This window comes from Bacillus rossius, assembly GCF_032445375.1.
Source record: "Bacillus rossius redtenbacheri isolate Brsri chromosome 4 unlocalized genomic scaffold, Brsri_v3 Brsri_v3_scf4_2, whole genome shotgun sequence".
NCBI classification, from domain to species: domain Eukaryota; kingdom Metazoa; phylum Arthropoda; class Insecta; order Phasmatodea; family Bacillidae; genus Bacillus; species Bacillus rossius.
Genome location: NW_026962011.1, coordinates 27,756,968 through 27,783,414, shown reverse-complemented (window position 1 = coordinate 27,783,414; position 26,447 = coordinate 27,756,968). Strand labels below are relative to the sequence as shown.

The 26,447-nt window shown below is 43.2% G+C and overlaps 1 protein-coding gene across 2 annotated transcripts in view; it reads right to left on the bottom strand.

Moving 5' to 3' along the window:
• Window positions 1–26,447, bottom strand: part of LOC134542370 (alpha-1,6-mannosyl-glycoprotein 2-beta-N-acetylglucosaminyltransferase-like) — a 58,349-nt gene extending 31,902 nt beyond the window's left edge. The window contains exons 1-3 of one of the 2 annotated variants that reach the window (XM_063386550.1): window positions 26,302–26,447; window positions 16,671–16,728; window positions 42–83 (exon numbers count right to left, since the gene is read on the bottom strand). In XM_063386550.1, coding sequence (XP_063242620.1) covers window positions 42–48 — 7 coding nt within the window. In that variant the 5' untranslated portion in view covers window positions 49–83; window positions 16,671–16,728; window positions 26,302–26,447. The remainder of the gene's footprint in view (window positions 1–41; window positions 84–16,670; window positions 16,729–26,301) is intronic. The other variant, XM_063386548.1, reaches the window with a different exon arrangement.

Sequence of the window (26,447 nt, the reverse complement as noted above, 5' to 3'; positions counted from 1 at the left end):
GGCTAGCAGTCTGCAGTCTGCCGGGTTCGGGAGACACTCACCACGCATCAGACCGACGGCAGCTCAGGCAGACTCAGCGCCGCCTGTGAACAAACGACAACCGCGCCAGCTCAGACCACAGTCCACAGTCCACAGTCCACTGAAACCAACACTCTACACGCCAAATAACATCCCTACAGGAGAGCAATGCATATTTATACATATGAAAAGTATGAAATAGTAATTACAGGAAACGGTATTCAAAACCTTTTTTCCCTACTTTTCCTTTGAAAGCGTAAAGTCTTTGTTAAAACAATTTGTGCCCGTATGCATGTATTCATGCTGTATGTTGGTGCATAAGTTCGTAGAATCGTGTTGGTCAAAGTGTGCACTGTGTTGTGCACCAATTGCATTAAAACAGCGGTTCCCAAATTTTTTTTTGCCAGAGAACACTATAATCGACTTTTCTTTAGGCTGAACCCCAGCTCCTTCAAAGAAAGTTATTATGGCAATAATTGTGCCTGCTTTATAGGACATTCGCCCTGACTCACGGAACCCATGTGACCCTGCCACGGAACACTTTGGAGTACCGCTGCATTAGAGTTCCGTTAACTACTTTTGGTGAGTATATTTCTTTCAGAAATGCTCTGATCTCACAATACTGTCGCGTTTAGGTACCTATTATTGTAGAGGTTAACTTTTTCTCTCAAACCAATCTTGGTTCTATTTAATGGAGTTTTGAAAATACAACCTGGTAATTACTTATTTATGGATATTTTTTAATGTGTTTATGCTATTGCAATGAATTTAAAAAGAGATGAATCAATAAACCAAAATAAAATATCAAGTTTGTGTCTAATATTATACTACCCTTGGATTGGCCTACTCCGGGCAAGCAAGAGTGGCCTTAATTGAGGTAAATAGTGTTGCTTGCAGTGAGTACCTTGGTCGAGCGAGACCAACCTTAAAACATATCTGCTACTATTTATTACTAACTGCTTCGTCAAAGCCAAGCATGTATTTTGTATTTGTGAAGCACGAATGCACACAGTTTATGCATCAAATCATTTTCCTGACTCACAGGTAATTTTTCTGGAGGTGAAAATTCTCAACATTCACGTCGAGATGTTACGAGCAGATTATCTGCGTGCGCAATACGTAGGTGGGACTTAACTGCATCTCTACTGACTAATTATTATTTGTTATATCGTGATGCTCGTGCTAGTCCACCGCACAGCCAAGGACTCGGCCTCCGAGCAGCCACGGCGGTGCTCGACGAGCTGTGACGAGCTGTGACGAGCTGTGACGAGCTGTGACGAATCCCCCCAGGAGCGCTGGGCACTCTCCCTCGCCCGGGTGTTCCCGCGGGGGCCTCGACCACGCCGCGCTGGTGACCTCGGACAGCGGTGGTCCTGACCAGGAGGGCGGAGAGACGCGACTGGCTAGCACTCCGCGGGCGGCTCTGCCATGTCCTCACTGACCACACTTCCTGTCCCAGCCCGCACCTGCGTCCCCGGATAGCACGCGACACCGTCGGGTCACTGCCCTCACAGCCACTGTCCCATTGTGCCGTGCAGCCTGCTGACACACTTTAGTCCATTCGTCATAGAACTGAACCCTGGTGTGGGTTACCGCTGATTATCATACACCATATTCATTCTTAAAAATTATCTTTGTTCGGGTCCATGCCTGTGGTCATCAATGTCAATCTGTTTCTGTATTATGGTCATTAATGTTCTTTTTTATCGTTGGAAATTGAAGGGGTTTATTTTCCTATCTTTGTCTCTGGGATTGGATATATGTACCTTCTCTTATTCATCGTTAATCGTCATTCTTCTGGTTTTTGGTTCTTTTTAAAGCTTTTCTTAGGATGTTCGGAGCCTTCTGAATTGTTATCTTGTAATATGTTCTTGTGTACAGTTTCTTCCTTATTTTATTCCTTCTTCTCCTCTTCTTTTATCTTTCTGCAATTATCCGTTCTTCTTCCTGCTTCAGCAGGTGAAAATTCTTGTACGTAATCTTCTATTTAGTTTTCACCAATTTAGGATTCTGGAGTAGTGTACCATGCGTCGAATACTTCTAATATCTTCCCTAGCTCTGTCATAAGTTTCTTCCATATGTTATTTGTTCTGAACTATTTTATTAAGTTTTTCATATCTCAAATAAAAGTTGGTAAACAATTTTTTGATATTGGGTTCTTATGTCTACAGTCATATAGAACACGAGCGTAGTATCGTTTTCTCCAAAGATAATACATTTTGGTGACTCAAATAAGTCCGTCTGGTTGAACATTCGCTTGAAGTTCCCGCGTCCTATTGAGTATTGAGAGGTGCAGTGTTCAATTGTCATTCATCGGTTCTTCAAGAATCTTCTTGCGCCTGCATACATCGGGAAAATTCTTTAACTCTATATCCTTTTTCGGATTCTCTCTCTTCCCTCCCCCCCCCCCCCCCCTTCCCTTTTTTATTACCAAATTCGCAATATCTCTTCTGACATTTATTTTATTTAGCTTGGTAACTTTGTTTGTGGATGGCCTGTTCAGTTCAGCCTTTTCAATTATTAATAGATCAATAGGTATATTTCCCGCAGTTCTCTGTGATGATAGAAGCATTCTTCTTATGTCAACATGTTCAATAGCTGGTGTCCATACTGCTGGTTATATTAATATACTTGTATAAACATCTGTATAATCGAGACACCAATTTTATGGTGCAACACTTCTTAATTTATGAAACAGTTTCTTGCAGATGTACTTAACATGTTCATGATAACCTAATCTACCATCCAAGTTGACACCTAAGATATTTAAATTTATTCAACACTTTTACTGGACGTCCACAGAATCTTACAAAAGGGATGGCTAAACCGTCGTCTGCAAATCTGAATATTGTGCAGCCCTCGGATAGTTCTTGTAATAATTCATCGAATAGTACGTTCCATAGAAGAGGATGAACACGGATCCTGACATGTTAAATTGAGCATATAAATCTTATGTTCTTGAATAAGCTGTTCAATGCTTAATATGTTCATTTTTAGGGCATTGAAGTCTTTAGCTTCCACATAATCTGTGGCCACTACACACAATGGAATGCTCTTGCAACTTCTACAGAGATTATATCATATCCAATACTGCAGCCTCTCCTGAATCCATACTGCCAGTTATGTATGCCGTCCGCGCTACCCAGGAATTCAAAAATGTTTCATGAACATGGCCTAACGCTGGCAGCACCGCGAGTGTGACGTGGCCAGGTGCGGAGCGGCTCAGAATACTTGCTTAATGAAGCAATCCCCAGCAGTCATTTCTGACTGGCGGCCTTGTGCAACTGGTGCGCGGCCAATCGGCGCAAGGAAGCCCAGCAAGACCAGCAAGACCAGCAAGCATTTGGACGGTTGACCAGCGATAAAATATACACAGACTAGACTTTCAGCGGTAACCTTATAAATAATTAATGACTTAATAACATAAGTAAAAGTATTGTGCACGTCGTCTTGGTAGTTACGTACTCTGAAGAGGAACTGTGACAATAAAAATATTTTAACACTGATGTCATATAAAATACAAATAGAATAAGTATAAAATGTGCGCAGGCGCATGAGGAAGGGCACCGGTTGTAAGAACTGGCGCGCCGCTGGACGATGAGGGACGGGAGCAGACAGACCAGTTACTGACGTCCTGCCCAGTAGCGGGTACCAGAGGGGGGCGGGGGGGGGGGGGCTAAGGGGCTCAAGACCCCTCCAAAAGCATCTGGGTCCACTATTATTTTAGTGTTTGCCTTGATAAAGCCTAGCCTCAGCTGGGTCAAGCCCCTCCCAAACCAAAATCCTGGATCCGCCACTGGTCCTGCCACCTGTACTCTCACACGCTCCACCCGCCAGCACCACCAGTACTGCCTGCACTACCAGCACTGCCAAAACTGCCAGCACTGCCAACACTGCCAGCACTGCCAGCACTGCCAGCACTGCCAACACTGCCAGCACTGCCAACACTGCCAGCACTGCCAACACAACTGTCAGCGCAGCTTATGTCGACAAGGCCATGCGTATTGGTATACGAATGCCACTGCAACTGACACACATTCTGTTTCAATACCTGACTGCTAACAAGTACATTAAAAACCACAACATTATGTAGACTGGCACTATTATTATTACAGTTGTAGTTATTCCCAAGAATCAATTCAATCCTGAAAGCCAATGATTTCACAGGATAAACCATTGATAGCAGCCCGTCACTATGACCATGTGTATTTAGTAGCAGCCAGTCACTACTGATGTCACGCATTGGTAGCAGACAGTCACTACTGACTCACGCATTGGTAGCAGCCAGTCACTACTAACTCATGCAATGGTATTATGACTTCACGCATTCCTCTCAAATATATACAATGCTTTAACGAAGCCAAGGTCTGAAAATCAAACAAAACTGCAATGGTCTAAAAACTGTTTAAAAGCCAGAGGGCGTCCTTGACAGCACCCCCTCCCTCACGGAGTGCTCTGACGGAGTAGCGAACTGTCAAGAGCACCATTTTTTTTTTTAAATATTGATGAGGACTGAACACGTATCAGAAACAACAACATGGTGCATGATTATCTTATGTTTATTCTCAGACCAATACTCCACAGTGACTTGCAGTTCCCCTCCTTGCATTGTTTGTAGCTTCACCACTCAGCGTTCTGTAGACTAAGCATCAGCCGTAACTTTCAAAGTATTCTCGCGAAAATAGTGACCGAAAGCATCTCTTACAACAAACTGATTTAACTGTTACTTAAAGAGCAGTCCTCAGTTGTTGCTTTATATGGTTTACTAAGACGTTTAGCAGTGTGTTCTGCCGAACCGCTATTAAAGCCATTGTTTAAACTCGCAAGCAGAAAAAAGAGATCTACTGAGAGATGAAAAACCACACGTTACGCAAATTAAATTACCAAGTTTAGAAGAGTGACATACGAGTTTATAACACAAAAGTTTACCACGTGAGAAAAAAAAGGTGCTTGTAGTTATGTACGCGCGTTAGACGTTATACTTACTTGGTGTAATAAAAAAACTTTAATTTTGCATGCAAAAAATAAAAGGACTGGAGTGATATTATAAATACTGTTGGTACAGTATAAATTAAATCAAATTCATTTATTAAATAAATACTCAGTTTTCAATATTAATATATACATGCAAATCAATTTAATTATTTAATTTAGTAAAATAATCAAATTAAATTCTAATTAAACATTAAAATCAATAAATATGCTGAATGTTTATTCTAATTTATTTAAATTAATTAGTTATTAAACAATAATGTAATAATTGATAATTTATAATGCAAATAAATTATACATATGGGAACATAACCTCACTTATATAAATACACTTTAAAACGTTTATAAACACAATTTCTATAACTAATATTCACAATTGATTTTTTTAAAATTATATGTACCAGTATTCAATATCAGTCACTAAAATATATTATTTAAGAGCACTTAATAATTTTTTTTTGTATGTAGCATTTTTTTCATCCTGCCCATTTTTGTTGCATGCTGGGCGTTAATCGTAAACATTCACTATCATCAATTTTTCATAACGCGCCTAAAAAAGTATAACTCCAAAAATATTTTTTTGGTTATGTTGCATTAAGGTGAAACAACCTTTTGTAGGTACATCAGAATGATTGAAGTGAAAAAGGTGACAATAAGTGAGTTAAGTGACCATGCGCGCTTGTGAAAAGAAACACTCATTTCCGGCTGAGGAGTGCGTATTTATAGCGAGCTATGTTTAGTCCTCAATGCTACATCCCAGATAGTTGCCATGTTAAAAATACATACAAGGACTGGCGTCATTATCCATCACATATGCCCGCTACAGAAGACGTAGGGGCGAAGTGGCGTGAGGAGCGCGCGCCATTGTCGCCCTTAGCGGTCGTACGACAACTCACAGAGGGCGCTCCTACATACACTCTCTACAATTTAATAAATTAATACAAGTAAAAAACTTAATTTTTGTGGAGAATATTTTAATGGTTGTAGTTAATATACATACAAATTGATACAAGATTTTATACCCTTAACAATTAGTCATCTGTGACCAACATGACGTAAGTTCAGAAATAAGCCTTTTAATGTAAGAGCCAGGTCTATTGGTTTGAATATTTCAAAAGGTATCCTTTATTTTTACTTAAAACAAAATAAAATTATGTATATATACACAAGTCATTTAAATAAAACAATGTAATTCTCTAATTATAACACCTACGTTTATTAGGAAATGCATGCTCATAAATTATCAATAAATAAACCAACCCTTCATTAAAACACAACACCTGTTAGCCTAAATAAAAATGCGAGATAGTTTTCCTTCACTTTAGATTTAAGTTTCATTATGGAAACTACTACTATATTAAACTATGTGTTTTTATTTCAACTTGGTGCCACAAATTGTTAGTTACATTTTTTCAAAGTAGTATAATAAGTAATCAATTAACATTTATAAAAGTATGTGACTCGGTAGCTATTTGAACGATTTAAATGAAATTAGCACAATTATACTGATAGCTGCCTGATTAAAGCAATATTATAAATATATCATAAATAAACTGCATTAAACCAAACACATTCTCTTGTATCCTTTAAATTTTACATTACTAGATTTTGAAAGTAAACTACCAAGGAAAATTCAAATTCTTTAATTTCAAAATTGCTCCATATTTGTTTTTAAATATTACACCAAAGTTGTTGTATTTTTTTTTCTCCAAGGTATTTATAGAAGTTAAAATATCAAATAGCTAGAGACCCGAAAATTTCGCGGATTCTTCTGGCCTCAGGATAGGTTGATTTCTTAGCGAGAACATTTTTATCCTTGTTATTTGGCACTACCTGATTCGCTTACTTCTCTCCTAGATGGAAATCGTTGGCTCACGGTCGTAGACGGGCGTGTCCAAACAACTGCGTGCCAATCATGAACACAGAGCGAGAGTGTGAAGGTTTGCATTCTAGCTTGCGACTAAATGAATCCGCGAAATTTCCGGGTCTCTACAAATAGCATCCACCAGGTTACATAATTTTTAAATCAAACCGCCGCTAGTTTCATATATTTCCACTACTATGTTAAATTAACATGTTTATTCTTCCCCGATATGCCGGCTTAGGTCGGCGACTACGTTTGTTGTGGGACTCGACATCGAGAGCATGACAATGAGTTGTCACTGCGCGCTCATACGACTTGCATGCGCTGCTCTCTCGTCACGCGAGGGGGGAAAAAAAGAAAAAGGGGGGGGGGGGGGGGGTCGGTGCTCGCACTGCTGTGTGTCTGTGGTCGTCAAGACAACAGTACTTACATAACGATACATTTTTTTCTTTTAAGTTTGTTATGAAAACAATAAGTGTTATTTTAAGTTCACAATTATGTGATTTTGCATGCGGTAAAACAATTATTTATTTTGAATTTTTTTTTTCAATGTTAAAGATTGAGAGTAAGACTGAAAATAAAATGATTTGTTCACGTTCATAGATGCTTTTTGCAATAAAAAATTGTAACACAAAAATGTTTATCTTTTAACTATTGATCACTAAAACTTGTTTAGTAGTTCAAAACTATTGCTACTTCAATAACCGACTGCTGCGCCGTTAATAATTAAAAAAAAAATAGCTACTACCAAAAGTACCGGGAGTTCTCGGTTACATTGAAGAATAGTACCGAAATTCCCGGTTCTGAACATCGTGTTACGGCTCCGAATACCCTAGCGGGCAGGCATCTGCTAGCACTGTGACAGCCACACAACTACCATACAAGCGATACGAACCACTGTCCTTCTAGCATCGCTACTCCATGCTTTAGGTAACTACAATTAGTAAACATACTGTTACGAACGCAGACAGGACCGCGACACGCAGCAGGTTCGGAGCTGGCTGGCGGCCCTTCACGGCCACTGGCGTCACGCGCCTTGTCACGTGCCGTACACTGACGCAAGGCATGTCACGCGTGCCTGGCCGGGTTACAAGGTTCACCGCACTCCGCGCATCATCCTGTCACGATGCTGTTATATATCGCTGAGCGGCCTTGGGAAATTCTGTTGGCCGCCGCGCGGAGTGGCTCGAATGAAAGCCACCTCTCTCGATGTTTCGGGCGTGTCGGGTCGGCCCAGGATGACGCGACTCGTCACAGCCGCTCTCGTCGGTTCAAGACGGGCGCCTCAGGTGCTTAAGCAGCGACGCCGGCCTCCGCGGAAGTTCCGAGCGAGTTCCCCGACAGTTATGGATTTCCGAGAGTTCCGCGAGCGAAGGGAAGTGCTACATCGGAAGAGGGTGAGAGACACCTCCCTGAGAGTGGCACGACGCGTAGTTCGACCGGATCGTATGGGCAGTATGGGCAGTATGGGCAGTATGGGCAGTAGGGGCAGTAGGGGCAGTAGGGGCAGTGTGGGCAGTGTGGGCAGTGTTGACAGCGTGGACAGGCGGCGCACGAGCGGGCGCGGCTCTGCGTGATCAATGCCGGCGTGTTGAGTAACTGCGGTCAATAAGCCCCTCCCCGGCTGACGGCATGGCACACTAGCTCGGCTCAGCTCCTCGCGCCTGCTAGCACAGCTGTGAGGCTTGCAACCGCCCCTATACTGCATGAGCACCTTGCCTGCAATAAGAATAACTAAACACTCTTCAAGAAACATTCAAGACCACACGTGCATGAGCACTTTAGACAATAATTCGTATTGAGATATTTAACTTATTTTGTCATTATGAACCTGCAGCCGAAGTTGGTCAGATTCAGACTCATCCTGTATAAGATTATGTTAGCCAGTTCTGCCACTGAGGTGAGCACTGCGGATTTAAAGCTGATGTCATCAAAATAAGAAATTTAACAGTGGCAGCTAAACTTTCAATAATTTGTTGAGTCGAAACCTTCCAAAGAACCGTCTCCTGTCAACAACACCAGCTCGGAGCTGACTTGCAAAGTGCTGTCGCGAACACATCTCTTAAACCACTATGCTAGAGAACACACTTAAAGTAATAGCCTCCCATCATTTATTACATTATAATGTACAATAACATGTCATTGACTGGTCACTGAGTTTTTCAAAACCAGTTTAGTGTTGTCAAACTCTGTCGAATGCCATGCTTATGAGATGACTATTTGAGATTATAGTGTTACGATTGTGAAAATACGCCTGGAAGGATATCTCAAATAATTAAAAATAGTTTTATATATTACCTAATATTTGAATTGCTAATTAAGCTATAACGATTTCAATTAAGTTTCCTTGCCAAAAATTATTCACACTTTTAGTAAGTCCATTATTCACCCTCTCCACAGGACCTCGGCTCTGCTCGGCTCTTACCGCACATCTCGGTCCAAACACACTGCCTCGCGCTGCTCACTTGTCCCCGATGCACCACCTTCGCTCACGAAGCCTGTTCGTCGCCCGCTATCGCTCACCAAGAGGCCACTCACCCTCTTCACTCTCTCACCAGCCTCGCCCTCGCTCGTAGTTGTCGCCGCCAGCCTCTGCCACTCCCCGCTGGAGGTCGGCCTGGAAGAGTGTGCTTAGTCCTCCGAAGCATCGTCATCAAAACCCCCGACTTGACACTCGAAGCTCCCAGAACATGTTGTACTAGTTACGCCACTTCACACCTTCAAGGCTCAGGAAACGTGCCGAACACCCGAGGTAGAGGTAGAAAGACACCGCTGCTAATCGAATTAGGCGTGTAGCGGTAATGGAGGGACAGGAACTGCCTCCATAGCGCCCCTCATGCGGGCTGGCTGGCCATCCTTGCTCAAGTTTCCCAGTGGTTTCCAAAACCATCTCAGCTAAATAATGCGTGGTTCCACGCCACTGGCCGGGGTCCGCTCTCCTGGAACTACTGTCGAGTTATCCTGTAACATTCGTGTTACGTCTCCGCCTTTTATGGCTAACCTCAATTATATTTAATATTATATTTGAATTTTCCTTTTTAACTTATTCTTCTGTAAATGGTTTAGTTTAACTTCATTGCATTTAATAATTATTTATTTAGGTTCAGAAGAAATGGTAGTTACTGGCCGTTCATCGCAAGCCGAAGGCCATAATTTGCTTGAAAATTAATAATTCTTATTTATGGTGTTATTTCAATGTACGAAGTTAGACGATTATTCTTAATGTATTTAGGTATAAGACTGAATATATGGCCAGAAACAATTTTTTTTGTGCTGCTAAAGTATGAGTGTTTGACTATCAACTTGATTATGCGGCGAAGACTGCCCTGGCTATGAACTTTTCTGAACGGCCAATTTAATGTTAATATTTTATTGTAATATTTTTTTATAATGCAGTATTTAAGATTGTATATCAAATGTAGTCATTATTTTTAACGATTAGTGTGTTAGTTTTTTTAAGCATAACGCAAGCATGAATATGTTGTATGAAGGTTTTTTTTTAAATAGCTTTAAGCGAGTGTATTTTTGGGCTACTATTTGGTAAAGGACAGACGCCAAAAAATACGTACGGTACTATCTCGTGCGTAAAATCATGCATGCAGCTTTTTGGAATAAATTATTTCTATATAGGTTTTAATGTATTTTAATTTGAATTTATTTTCAGTTTAAATTCATGGCCACGCGAAAGTCAGTATGATTATAATTTGCCGATTTGAAATTATTGTTTTTTTCGTAAATAAATGGATGTTAACAACATATTTTATTTTAATTTTGGTATTTTAATTTTTGTATTTTAATTCATTCATGCTGCTACTTAAGTACACTATCCTGCTTTGGTTTTGCGGTGTTGTTTAATTAAATATTATGCATTTACCTGTCCCCTTTAGCATGGGTTGCGTTTTATATGAAGTTGGGGCTTTTGACGCAATTATTTTGAAAGTGGCCCGAGGCAGGGACGGGAGTAGGCCCAGTGGCCAGGGCCTAGCACCGTGAGCACACAGGTGAAAACCAGTCCGAAGTGCCCCCCTGGACTGGCCTCTCTGAAGACCGCGGGGAAGAGAGGTCGCAGCGCGAAGCGGCGGTGACCTCGGACACCCCCCTTCCCCCCCCCCCTCCAACGGCTGAGCGAGAGACACCGGTCCAGGAGGAGTGTCGTACCTGCCTGACCAGCTGGCGTGGAGACGAGCCGTCCTCTCCCATCAACACACTTCCTCGTCAGAGCAGTGTGGCGTCATGTACATGGAGCTATCCGGAGTGGGGCACTCAATGGTCCGATGGCATGCTTGCATTACAGCACACTCGCGTACTTGTACACATCCTTGTGTAGGGTGTCCATAAAATAATGTCGCAGTTTCAATGGTACATTAAAAAAAGTTTAATTAGGACAAAAATTAAAATAAATCATACATCGAATTGAAGGTAAACTAATATAGTTATTTCTTACAAATGTTCAATATGTGCACCTTTAGTTATACGGCACACATCTAACTTAAAGTCCAATTCTCCCCACAATCTGATAAATACGTCCGGGGTAATGGTAGCAACAGCCTTTTTTAATTTTGTGCCTCAACTCTGGCAAATCATTAGGTAGCGGCGGAACGTAGACACGATCTTTTATAAAGGAAAAGGAAAAAAAATAGCATGGCGTTATGTCAGGAGAATGTCGAGGCGTGCGAAAAAGAGCTCTGTCGTCTCCAATTGCCTGTACCATCGGCGGATGTTTTTGCCCACGGGGGATCACAATTAAACTTTAATCGAAACGCAAGGTAAAAGTGAAATTGAAGATTCACTCTTAGCAAATTGCAGAACACAAAAAGCTTTACGCTCAGAAGTCGTCATTTTGCGTACGTGGCGCTGTCAACGAAAAAACAACAAAGTAGTACTCGCTCATTCGCGTATGCGCTTATCTAAAACGGTTTGAGTTATTCTTTAATTGTGACCTTGAACCAATACTCTACAACGCTAACAGTTGATACTATTAAAATGTATAATTGCGACATTCTTTTCTGGACATACTGTACTATATCAGGGAAGAGTTGGCCTGCGCCAAGTGATGTTTTATTTGCTTCGAGCCCGTGAACTCTGAGCTCTTCTTCTGGCCCGTAATCAATGAGCAGAATTTTAAAGGTTTTCTAACTAAGAAAATGTCCTAGTCTCCTTCCATTAAATTACTCTGTGTATCTTCCCTTCAACGCCCCGACCTAAACACTCAGACAAGGGAAGCATTTGGTCAATTAATTTGGCGACGGAGCATAACCTTCCGGCTAGACTCCAACTCTTGTACTTAGCCGAGCCTATACCACGTGCCCATGTGAGGAAGCTCGACTGGGGAGAACGTGATTGGTGGCTAGTTCTTCTTTGGCTAAGCGCTCTCCACAAGAGTCGCGTCAAAACTACACTGCAACTAGCTTCTTTTATTCGGAAGCAGTTCTATAACAAATCAACAGTAGAGTGTAACGTAATACTTACGCTGAATAATAAAAGGTTTATCGTGTGGAATACAGACAAAGCAAAATCAATTATTGCTTCAATAAACGAGCGACTGTGATATATTTACTGGCAACTGATGACTCCGTTAAATTACAGGTATTAAGGAATTGTTTGACGTTATAAATTAAACTTATCACGAGCCTGCAAGATTTTATTGCGAACAGGTACGAAGTTACTTTTGTTTGCACAATCACCTCGTGTTACACAAGAATTTAAAAAGATATCTCTTCATCGTTTTACAGCCAGTTGTAAATTTACAAGACTCGTAAGATAGCGCCCACTCGGTCACAGATAAATGTCACTTGCTCTTAATGCGAGCTGCGCACAATAAAAGAATCTACTGCTGTGACTGCCAGCGGCTCATCGAGGAACGACAAACGACGAGGCTGTTAGTAGACCACCACGAACAAGGGAGCCTAGCCAGACGTCAGAACTGACTAACTTACCTGCGCCGCCATGCTGATACAAATAACTGAGCACTAGTACCCCAAAACAGTGTATTGGTTGGAGCACTAGCCCCAGGGAGCAGTGTATCACTGGAGCACTAGTACCAGGGAGCAGTGTATGACTGGAGCACTAGTACCAGGGAGCGGTGTATTGGATGCAGCACTAGCCCCAAGGAGCAGTGTATGACTGGAGTACTAGTCCCAGGGAGCAGTGTGACGGCTTGAGCACTAGCCCCAGGGAGCAGTGTATGACTGGAGCACTAGTACCAGGGAGCGGTGTATTGGATGCAGCACTAGCCCCAAGGAGCAGTGTATGACTGGAGTACTAGTCCCAGGGAGCAGTGTGACGGCTTGAGCACTAGCCCCAGGGAGCAGTGTATGACTGGAGCACTAGTACCAGGGAGCGGTGTATTGGATGCAGCACTAGTTCCAGGGAGCAGTGTGAAGACTTGAACACTAGTCCCAGAGAGCAGTGTGACGGCTTGAACATTGGTCGAAAGGAGCGGTGCGATGGCTTGAGCACTAGTTCCAGAGAGCAGTGTATTGGTTGCAGCACTAGTTCCAGGGAGCAGTGTATTGGCTGTAGTACTAATACCAGGGAGCGGTGTATTGGCTGAAATTCTAATCCAAGGGAGCAGTGTAGTGGTTGGATCACTAGTACCATGGAGCAGTGTGATGGCTGAAGCACTAGTACCAGGGAGCGGTGTATGACTGGAACACTAGTCCCAGAGAGCAGTGTGACGGCTTGAGCACTAGTATCAGGGAGCGGTGTAGTGGTTGGAGCACTAGTCCCAGGGAGCGGTGTGACGGTTTGATCACTGGTCCCAGGAGCGGTGTGACGTCTTGAGCACTAGTCCCAGGGAACCGTGTATTGGTTGGAGCACTAGTCCCTGGCAGCAGTGTGACGGCTGGAGCACTAGTCCCAGAGAGCAGTGTATTGGTTGCAGCACTGGTCGAAGGGAGCAGTGTGACGGCTTGAGCACTGGTCGAAGGGAGCGGTGTGACGGCTTGAGCACTGGTCGAAGGGAGCGGTGCAATGGCTGGAGGCTCGGCTGGTGCGGTCACTCTCGGCACGCAGTTTCACTTTCTGTCCCCCGGGGAAAGTGGCCCCACATCACCGGGCGGGGCGCTGCGCTGTAGGGTCCAACTACTGCATGTGTTCACGCCAAGTTAACGGTATGTTCCACACATTTTTTGTTTGGCGATCTTCAAGCTGCTGTAACCTAAACCTTACAAGTGAACAGTTATCTAACAAGGGCCCCAATCTTGTAAACTGAAGTTTGACTGAAGCTACACGACGACAAGGTGAACGTGCGTCACGACGTGAAGACTGCCTCACGCCTGCAGACTTGAGGCGCGAGTGCTTCGCCTGCTTGCTTGTCCCTGGCATTCACGCGTTCAACGACCTGTAGGCTGGACTCCATACTCCTATATGGAGGCTCGGGTTAAGGACTGTGGAGAACTAGACTTGGTAATTACAATAGGTAAGGCCGTGTATTTTTCCGCGAAAAAAAATATGTTCACTAATTTGACTACAATAAGATATGGTTGCACTAGCGATCGCTCCTTTGTAATTGGCGGCCGTCTGCAAGAGAAGCCATTACCCTTTGGCTAGGCCAGTCAGGACGCGTTTTGTTCCGCACTGGCTATGGTGTGCTGACAATAGAAATGTACCTGGAATAAACCCAGCCAATCACGAAACCCAGACAATGCTAATAAAATTTATCACAATTGGTCTGGAAATCTTTTCGCGAAAAACCTATAGCCATTATGATAGGGTAGATCGTCAAATGCACGTTTGCTACAGGCTATAGAATCTCCCAGAGCGTCTCATTATCTCTGGCAAACTTAGGTCTGATATAAAAAAAAGTAAAGAGATAGGTTGTCGCGATATCACACGAGTATATTTCCCGTCCCCACACATGAGGCTGCACACCTTAGGCTAACCAGCCATAAGCTCTTACCGTAGAGCAGACAGTTGAATTCCTCTCCTACAAGAAAGAAATAATTATGAATCGTGTAATTTTTTTTCCAGGCGCATCACGAATTTTATGTAAAACATCACTGGCGCTCTAGATAGCACGGACCAAATCAGAACTACATTCTCTCGACGATCAGAGGCGAAAAAGACTGATAGGCAGAGACCGGAAAAAATCGCGAATTCATTTCGTGATAGGCTAAAATACAGTGCTGCCACTGCTTTTTGCTCGCAACTCACCTGGATGACTCTGGGCCAATTAGAAACACCAAACCAAAGCTTTATCGAATCACAGGCTGCTACGTTAGGACGTCTCACAAGACAGCAGCCAATGAGTGGGTGACATTTGACCGAGTGTACGTATAACTATGGAGTTCATCCTACAGGGCATTGAACCCGCGAATTTTTCCGGTCCCTACTGATAGGTATGCAGTAAAAGGATAAATCTTGACGTACTAAATAATAGTCTGTACCCGTATGTGCTCAATTGGTGGGGCCAAAGAGAGTGTGCACGGTCGCTACTGGCTGTGCAGTATGCGCCAGGTCGCTACTGGCCCGCGCGGCGATTCTTGTTTGCAAGGGTGGCCCACCACCATGGGACAATGACAGGCGGGTGGCCCACCACCAGGGGGCAATACTCGGCGCACATATTGTTACTTACACAAAACTTTGTACAATATGTTAAATATGTAACAATGCAACTACTTTCTAAGATTATGATTATTGACTGAAACAAATTCGCGGTTTCCATTATGTCTGGGATAAACTCCACAATCCTATGCACACTTGTGCATACTTCTTGCTCATTGGTCGCTCACTTGTTAGATTTCTAGCCTGGGTTGCCCGTGATTTGATACTCTTATTGATGAGAGTATCTCATTGGCTCAGAGTCATTCACAATTGCTGTGAGCCAGTCATACAAGCAAGCCAAGGTAAATAAATTTGAATTCTAGCCTACCGCGAAATAAATCTGCAAATATTTCCGTTCTCTTCTTGTAGTTGGAAGAATTATTTTTAAAAAATCAAATTATTATTCTCAGACAAATGAAGGAGTCTGTAACATAGGCAAGACGTCCACATTGGCCCGTCGAGTGCAGGCCAGCTTCTATCGGCGAGCAGAACTAGAAGCGAGGGAAATGTAGTGGTCACGAGGGAATTATTTTGAAACCGAACAAACAGTACACCTTGCCCATTACGAATCATCATCTCTATCGAGACCAGCCCTGTAGGCAGCTATGCCCTTAGCTAGAGACTTGACACGGTTTAAAGGCTATAACGAGGGATTAAAATATCTGCGGTGTCCATGACCTACAGGATAGACTCCTCAGTCCTATTTTGGGCAAGAGTCCCCTGCATATTCGTCACTCACTTGAGAAGCGGGTCAAAGGTAAAACTGTTTGAATTCTAGCCTACCGCGATTTTTTATGGTGTTTAGCTATAGCTATATATCCATAATGTGTAATTTGTGCTTTTTCTGCTAGCCAGGATGTCTACAGAATCAACTACACGAAATCTCTCGACTTTTCCCTGTTTCCCAAACCAAAAGTTGTAATTTGTCCTTAATCTTATTTTAAAAACCAATAAAAAAATCCAATAGATGCATGTGACAAAAATAGGGTTAATTCTTAGAACACACAAATTTTCCCAGCCTGAAGGCAATAAGGGTTCAAATCCCTTACTTTTCCCTGACTTTTCCAGGATAGAGTAATCCTCTGCTTTCCCTTGTTTCCCTCGTCTGACGTCATCCTATAGACCACGCTGTGTAGCGCGCAGCTCAGCGAAGACTCCTGTCTCGGCCAGCCACACAGACAGCAGAGGACCTTGAGGGGACAGACAGCTTGTACATGTCATTTCTAGTGGCCGGACGTGATGGAGCTGTTACCTGTCGCGGGTCCCATGGCGCGATGACGTCACATGTGTCCTGGCGACAGCCCACCGACCTGCAACACACACACACACGCACACGGCTCAGAGAACAGGCACTTCAAGGATGGACTCCACAATCTCCTAGTCGCTCGGGCTAATGTCCCTCACCCAACGGCTGCTCCTGTGAGGGCTGGGCTGCCGCCATCCCGCACGAGCGCTGTTGAACAAATTACAAAAATTTGAATTTTTTTTTTTACTTTTTAGTTAATAAAACAATAAATTCCCGGGAATTTGTTCAACAGCGATATAATGAACTACAATTCTTTATAGCGTTTTTTTTAATAAGCTTAAAATAAGACTCGAGGATACAAACAAGCAATTAATTTTAATTTAAAAAGGCGTGGGGGTGCTTGATATCAGTTGTCTTAAATTTCCTATCATTAATGACTATTCGTTGGGATGGAGTCATTATGAAAACGCAAGAAGTGCGGTGTGCCGTGTCAACAGCGCGCTGTGCGAGAGAGCTGCTGCCATAACCCCGCCACGGTGTTGACTGCCGGCGCCTCTGGCTCCTGGGATAACCCGAGCGCACGCCATCAGCCACGGTGTGCACAGCGAGACAAATAGTCTACCACTGACACGCCGTCAACTCTCTGTACAACACAGGCCGCCTCCGCCGTTCATTTACCACGAATCTTCGGGTCTTGAGTGATTCATTCTCGTGCAACTGTAGGAATTACTCACGAGACACTTTGCAGCGATGTATCGATACTCGCAGGCACTGTTGTGCTGTGACGGCTATGAGTTGCGTGCACTTATGTACGCGCGTTAGACGTTATGTCTGCTTGGCGTGATCAAAACACAACCATAATTTTGCATTCAAATGTATCTAAAAATAAAATAATGAAAACTGGAGAGACATTATAAATACGGATGGTATAGTATAAATTTAATAAAATTAATTTTTTTTCTTCATAAATACTCAGAATTCAATATTATTCAGTATTAGTATTTAATTTAGAAAAAATCGAGACTATGTCGCTGTGGGTGACATAGTACGAGCAACTTGGAGAGCGTGCAGCTGCGAGGTCTGCTCGCCGTGCCCCAGCTCGTGGAGCGAGTCGGCAGCAGGAGAGACTGGAGGCAGACCCCCGGGCGCCGCGGCGACGAGTGGACAGCCAGCGAGGAGTCCCGGAGCGAGTGCTCCACTCGCTCGGCGCGGCTCCACGCCAAAAGGCGAGTGACTCTTGTTTCAAATGCCCTATTGAGAGCGGGTTTTCAGACAGCATTACCCAATAGAAAACCCGAGACGCACGGTAAACAAATTTCTTAGAAGTGATGTTATAATTTTTTCAAAATTGTAATTTTAGAGAAACTTGAACTGACTTTGAAGACCTAGTGTTCAAGACAAAGAACATGTTGAAGTTTATATTTGTTTCAAAAACGTTTGAAAGTAAAATTATTACACACAAAGCACTTCTCTCCCTCGTTATTAAAAACTACCGTCTAGTGTTTCACCTCCCGGGGTACAGCTCTTGGTAAGGATTATTTATTAAGTTTAACATGACGGTTCACAGCATCACTGCAGCATGCGAACATGCTGGGCACGGCACCGGCACCGGCACCTAACAGTTGTGTCCAAGAGGAGTGTCGGCGACTGGAGATGTGCGTGGCGTCGTGTGAGATGCGGGCGAAGGTCGGTGATGTCGAGGCTCATGGAGATGGATGGGCGCACGCAGTTAGCGCCTGCCAGGCTCCGCCCACAGCCCCGCCCCCGCCACAATCTGCACAACGAGCCCGCATCGCCGCACGCATTACCGCAGAGCTACAGGGCGCGCAACACGGGAGAGGTTCTGAGGGCGTGGCATGTCGGGCGTAGACTCGCCTTCACTCACTGCACAGCTCCCGCCCACCATGAGCAGAGGGAGGAGGGGCCACTACCGCATTGGCAACTACCAATCAGCGCACACATTACCGCAGAGCTACAGGGCGCGCAACACGGGAGAGGTTCTGAGGGCGTGGCATGTCGGGCGTAGACCCGCCTTCACTCACTGCACAGCTCCCGCCCACCATGAGCAGAGGGAGGAGGGGGCACTACCGCATTGGCAACTACCAATCAGCGCACGCATTACCGCAGAGCTACAGGGCGCGCAACACGGGAGAGGTTCTTAGGGCGTGGCATGTCCGGCGTAGACCCGCCTTCACTCACTGCACAGCTCCCGCCCATCCTCAAGAAAAGAAGTATCGAATCACAGGCACCCCAGTTAACAGGTGTCACGAGTTAGTAGCCAATGATCAGGTGCATTACATCGAGGACAGAGGGAGGAGGCGGCGCCGTGGCCTTGACAACATTCAATCAGCGCATGCGCTCTTGGACCGGCTAGGGAGGCGGGTCTACAACCACTCGCCCCAGTCTCTTCCTAGGAAGCATGCCCTGTACACCATCTTGCCATTTCACTGCTTCTATTCGTGGCCCTACTCACCCTGATTCATGGAGATGGTAAGTTCCGCACTAGAGTTTTTCCTGTCACGCTTCTCATGTGAGCTACATACCTTCTCATGTTCTTGGTGGCCATGATCTCTATAAGGTACAGCACGTCCATGATTTTCTTGATATTGACGGCTTGGTTTAGTAATATTGTTTTGAAACTAACTTGGGACAAACAATAATTTATGGAATTTATCATTAGAAAAAGGAATATTTCGAGGTAGGTCTGCATCCAAATACCTTCATGCTGCTTCAGTGATTGGACCATAGTTACCTGAAGGACTGTGAGCCAATGAAAAACCTTCAACAGGAGAATCATAGAATCACATTCATTCCAGTAAACAGGTCTCACAAATCATTCGCCAATGAGCAGTTGGCATTTACCCGAGTATGTAGATGATTGTGGAGACTATCATAAAGGTCATTTTTACAGTCTCTACTCATCATCTCTGTTTGAGAGCAAAGTGCCGGAATCCACAGAGTTTCCCATCAACTGCACACAACAGCAGCCGCGGGTTGTGGCTGCGCTGACGTCACGGGTCTCGTGTGGTCCGCCCCCGGGGGCAATGGCGACAGGAACTGCAGCGGGGACACCCGTCACGCCGACTGCCGGGAAGCCGGATGTTTCCTTATATATAATTTATTTGCTTCATAAATTATAATAATCATTTTGCATATTTATTTATTTTCATTATTAATAAAAATAATTTTATTTTAATAAATTAAATAATTAATATTTACACTTGTTTGTACTAATATTAAATACTGAGTATTTAATTTTTTTTTAAATTTGACTGAATTTATACTTTACCAGCCGTATTTATAATGTCACTCCAGTCATTTTATTATATTATTTCTATTAATTATTTGCATGCCAAATTAGAGTTAGTTTTTTGACGTGACGTCTAATAAATCGATGAACGCCGGCTGCACGCACGAAAAAGTGTCCCACTACGGATGTGTCCTGTTTGCTCATTGTACGCATGCGTGGCATCTCTCTTCCACTCGATTGGAACCATCGATTTGACTTTTGAATAATATTTTCGTCGTTTGAATTATTAATATTATGTAATTTAACGATCGTCCACCGATTTTCAGCACAATCGGTACAGTTATTTAAAAGTAATGTTGAATATTCAAATACGTTTTGAACCAACAATGGTGTTTTAAGGCCCGTCTACAATAGCAATGTCCTAAACTGTGTCCGAAGGACACTCGTCGCTGATTGGTCCACGTGACCCTCTGACGTCATGCGTCAAGTGGGCGAAGGTCCGAACCTACCTGGTCCGAAGACATTCGTCAATTTGAACTTTTTGTCCCAACCTGTGTACTTCGGACACAGAAAAAGAACAGAACACTCACGATATTTGAATTTCCTGTTCCCGTTTGAAAACGTGTGTTTGTTTTTGTTATTGAAGGAAATGTGTTATTGAAGGAAATGGAAGGTGTTGTAAGTCAAGAAGAGCCACTTTGCCTTACTGAATAAATATATATTATTGAACTCCCACAACTTTCATACGTTCAATCTCAAACTACAAAACATCAAAACAATAAAACAAAACATTTGGTTTGGCACATTTACTACGCTCTGGAGACAACTTTAGAAATCAATACATTCGGACTTCGGACATCGCAATTGTGGACAGGGCAGTTTTCGGTGAGACAATGCCTTAAGAGCCCGTCTACAATAGTCCGAACCTGTGCGTGGTCCGTGTCCTTATCCGAATGTGAGTGACGTCACATTGCCTCTTTTGCATTCTTTCTTCCAGTAGCCTGGGGGTCATTGACCAGGATATACTCCACAGGCCTGTGTATACTCGGGGCAATGACAACAAACTGGGTTCTGGCTATATGCTAGTCTCGACTGGGTTGCCTCTGATTAGATGCTCATTTAGTTGCTGGCTTGTTATTGGCGCACTGAGCCTCGCACGAACTGCGGGCCAATCGCAGACTGCCACTAAGGTACAGGGGTTTGAATTGTAGCCTGTCGCGAAACTAAACCGCGAATACTTGCTGTCAGTATTTATTGCCCGCAGGGAATCCTCGTGGTCAAGTAACGGCAGAGGAATTAGCGTAACAGGCAGCTAATAGCTGAATGATGTCCGGAACTGTGAGGTGTACCTAGTGGTGTGGCATATCTCGGGAATGGTTGCGGTTCCAACGAAGACAGAATGAACTCTGCAGGCACAGTGCCCAAACCCCTAAAACACACACACACACACACACACACCAGCCAGTAACAGGAGCCATATTACGGTCGTGTTTGACTATCAGGGTATACTTGAGATAGTTTCCGTTTCTGTCTTGTATGACAGTGAAACATCGACGAATTGTGAAGCCCTACGACACTTTAAAGCCAATGGCTAGAGACCCAGAAATTTCGGGGATTCATTTGGTATCAGTATAAAATTCACAGTCATGTGTATTATCAACCCACATTTGCTTGGTTAGTGGCTGATTCATTGCTGTGAAACAGTCTGTATTCGGTCTCTGGTTAGCTGGCGCCCAGCCGCAGAGGAGAGTGATGGCCAGCGTGGAGACCTCTAGTCCGGGCTGGCACGGGACAGCGACTCTCTGGTCTAACTGGGCCACACACACACACTACAGACCCAGCATAACGGCTCATCACTTATCACTCCCCGCACGGGCTCGGCTACTCAGCCGCAAAAACTACCACTATATTCCGCCGCCAAAACTACTACTACATACTGCCGCAAAAACTAGCAGTATATACTACCGCCAAAAATTCCACTATACACTGCCGACAAAACTACCGCTATATAATGCCACCAAAAATACTCTGCTCAAAATACAGTTTTGAAACGTTTAATAGAAGTTTAAAAGCGTGTTTTTTTTTTTCTGAATCTCTTCACACCGTGTGTGTGGCCGGGTAGGCGGGACCTTTAAAAAAATTGGTTCGCAGCTCTCCTGCACGTCACGAAGCAGTCGACCAATCAAGAGCGCCCAGTGCCGATGACCTCGGCACCTGCCCACAGGCACTGGACTTGGCCCGAGTCTGTGGAGCAGCCTGGGCCTACCACGGCCCCCGTCTCGAGATCACTTACCCCCAGGATAGACTCCGCGGTAATACACATACTCGCGCTGGTCCTGTTCATTGGCTGCTCACTTCTAAGTCGTCTCGTTGGGAAGGGGGGCCTTCCTTTTATTACTAATGTTTTAGTCATTCTGACAGGAAAAATGATTAAATGCGAAACACCAATATTATTTCACAGGTGAAACTATTTGTAACTATCAGTAATTATTAAAACAAGGCATTCCATGAAAGTATGTGCAATGCTGAAAAGAGCCAAACTTCTTCAAATTAAATAATATAAGCTTACACAAAATGTTAACAAAAACTGTTGAAACCAAGATGGCGTCTTTCAAATACAATACCAAACAAATAAAAAATTGAAATTAACAGATGATTCTATTGATGAAATACACAAGGAAAATATATTTAGAGAATTATCGTTTCAAATTTTACCTTGCAAAATACCATTTTTCCAATACATTTAACATATATTCATTACATTACAAAGTTGTGCCTGAATCATTTGCGTTGTATGGCGTGCACCTGGCAACAGCGCACCGAGACAAGGACAACGCTAATAGCAGAAATCTTGCATTGGAAATAAAGTATATACCCTTTTAAATGCAAACTGCAATCTAAGATGAAAAGTGCTACAGACCCCACACACCTCTACATCATCACAACAATGTCGTTTGTTTTGTTTATATACTCGTGTATAGGCCTCGTTAAGTGCCCTGGCCGGAGTCTCTAGTCCTTCAGTTCATTCAGACCTACAAAAACACGCCTAGGCAACACGATTTTTGCACGTCTGTATACGTGTACATATTTGTCAGACGAGAAATATCATCACTTGTGGGCAACACAGGTTCTGGTTAGACGGTAGGTTAAATAACTAACCTTGAAAACATAGGCATTCCGAGGAGTGGGGGTGGTTTGGAAGTTAAACTTCCTCCCCTTTCCAAATAAAGTCATTCGAAGCTCATTGTCTGAAGTTTCGCACCGAACGACGAACGAGATGACGTCACCGAGCAGACAGTTGGTAAGCAAACGGAAACATTTTCGAATCGCAGCGGGTGTTTCGTGATTGATCAGTCTCAATTCTAGAATCGTGGTGATTGGTCTACGGACTACCTAATCAATACAACTCCACTTCGATTATGTTTTAGTTTTGCTTAACAGAATTGGGCATTGGGTAGCAGTAGTGACTGTAACATTTTGTACAAAACTCCATAAAACTGTTAAAACATGGTTGGGGGGGGGGGGGGGGAGTAAACCGTGTTTTGGTCGCTATATGGAGTCAGGTGCATTCAATTAAATATTGCACGTATAACATGAAGAAGAGCGTTCGATCATCGCGAGATGTGTAATTTTAAACGAAGGTTACAAACATTGGAACACTGAAATTTGAGTTTCCCGCCTTCAATGAAACGGAGCTCATTCAGTACGACGCGGTGTGAATTTGTGATTGGTCAACAGCTCCGTGGCCTCAGCTCAATGCGTACGTGTTTATATTATGTATAGGTACTGGTTATAGCTAGGTAGTTAAGTGGAGCACACACATTATTTAACTTCTACGAGCGAAAGGTTAAAAATGTTAGCCTTATGATCGTAAGTACATACTCGAACATACATACTTAACATATTAATACATGTTTATACGATAGTACAGTCCCGAACCTATCTTTGGCTCACCTCCGCTAAAAATTATTTCTAAATCGCGACATATGAAAGTGAGGTTAGGTTCAAAACTTTTTTTAAAATTATGTTTTACTACACTTCAATGTTAGTTGTTAACACCCTTACAAGCAAATTATATATCAACTGCATTGTCTTCGCAATGTTAACTTAGTAGGGATAAGTTTGTAAAGTGCCTACTTAGGTCCGTTAGGTTAATTAATTATTTTGGCAACAGTAGTAATAATTTACTTATATTTTTTTTTAATTTTTTAGGGTTGTGTAGGTATTTATTCATATTGTAATGTAAACACACTTATGTGAATTGAAAGAAAAATTGCTAAATAAAATAGTTAATATGATAAATTTAACCACAAACTTGAATCACAAACTACAAACCTGTAACAACCCTAATTTGAAAAAGAAAAGAAATTCGCGGCTATTCTATTTTTTCTTAAGAAATAAAAAAAATTCATTGGAATAAAATCAAATGTTCAAAAGATTTTAAGTTAAGTTTTATTCCAGTTTGTTGTTTTTTTTTTTAAATTCAGCTTAGTGTTTTTTTCCAGCTAGGTCCGCTAAGGACCGCTTGCTTACAGAAACTAGCCTAACTAAAATATCACTCATGTTCTCCAAGTCCCAGTTAACGGAATTTTTAATTTTCAAGTAATAATAAGTAATGCTATTGTTATAGGTCACATTGTAGAATAAAATATTGGGTGGGGGGGGGGGGGGGGGGGGGGGAAGAATTACCGAAGAAGAGCCTATGGTATTTTAAATATTATATTTAAAAAAAATTTTTCTTATTAGATTTTCTTTAAAATCTGGACTCCCTCCCTCTCCCCCAAAAAAAAATCCTGCGTACGCCTATACTAGAAATAGTGGTTATCTTGACTGGTCTGGGTTATAGTATAGTTCCTCTTTATTTACCTCTGGTCCAGTGATAATTTGGCGTCGAGCAGTAATGAACACCTGTGGTTCGCCAGCAAACAATGTTCAATAATAATTGCATTTTAATTTTTTTTTAAAAAGCCGCTTGAATACGCAACAAGAACAGCGATTTAAAAAGTAACCTGGAAACTTTGACGGTTTGACTTCAACATACTATGCTCATCATTGCAAGCTCTTTCTTGATTGGATACAATCTGTAACGTTCTCACTCGACTTAGCCAAGTGTAATGAAGTGAGTGTACTGAACTTCCATGATCGGCCTAAAACTACATGCGTCGACACCCCAAGGTTGACTGCAAAAATGTATACAGTAGCAGTGAATAAGTCACGACAACCCACTCGAAAGGGGAGGTTTCCCAGTAATGAGTCAGCCAATTCGAGGGTTCGTAATATACATTAGTGTGAATCCTGAACTATCCGTGTGTCTAATAATATGCCCCGTTAAAACATGGATCAGACAACCGAATACCTAATCAGTATAAACCAGTATAAACCGGGACAATTCACGGATTCATTTCGCGATAAGCTAGAATCCAAACTCATTCTCCTTCATGCTGCTTCGGTGATTGGACTAAAGTATACCTGAGGAACTCTGAGCCAATGAAAAATCCACAACAAAAGAAGTATCAAATAACAAGCACCCCAGTTAACAGGTGTCATGAGTTAGTAGCCAATGAGCAGGTAGGTGCATTCTCCCAATTACATAGAGTATCGTGGAGTCTATCCTAGAGGTCATTGAAACCTCGAATTTTTCCAGTCCCTACGTATCAGCTACGCTGTTTTGAATTTTTTTTTCTAGACATATGTTTAAGACTACAAGTTTGTTCGATTATTTCGCCTTGTCCTTGACAGCCAGATAAATAGTCAAGCCGGGCACGCCCATGCACTGTGAGTGACCAATAGCAGCGCAGTTAATGGGCGAGTTTCACATTCTAATTTTCGTGTACAGTATTAACTAAAAATTCGATAAATACCCCTGCATCATGTAATGAAGGACCGTTATGTTGACAATTTGACATTTAAGTGGCTTAAACATGGCACTGTTTGTGCGGCAGTCTCTCTCTCTCTCTCTCTCTCTCTCTCCCCCCCCCCCCCCTCTTTTTTTAAGCAAACGGCGTTCGATACATGGAGCATCGGCTTGCTGACTAAAATACAATGCAGCAGACAGAATTTTACGAGTCAAATTAGTATCTACCGGTAGGCCTATACAGCAGTAGAGTAGATGGAAAATCGCAAAAACGCTAGCAGTGGTTATTTGATACTTTTTAGGATTTTTTTTCCTGCGAGATGAAATTTACTCTTAGCGAAATGCAATCAGTGAAGACAATAAAGATGCCTCAAAATGTCATGGTCAGCTGGGCAGATTCCCGTATTTGGCAAGTGTGTTAAATAAGGCGACCATGTCCCAACGGGACCTAGCACCTGGCCCGCAGACTGACAACACCGACCGAGCCCACGAGCGACTGCTCAAGGGCAACAGTGACGGCGTGCGGTACTCACCAGCGCTGGAGAAATCCACCGAAACAACGGCGGCACTACGCACAAACAAACACTCGCCACTCAGCACAAGCCCGGGCCTGCACGGCCTAATGGCGGCCAGCTTCGCGGCTGTCGACCGGCTCGATGCTCGAGGCTCGACTATCGAC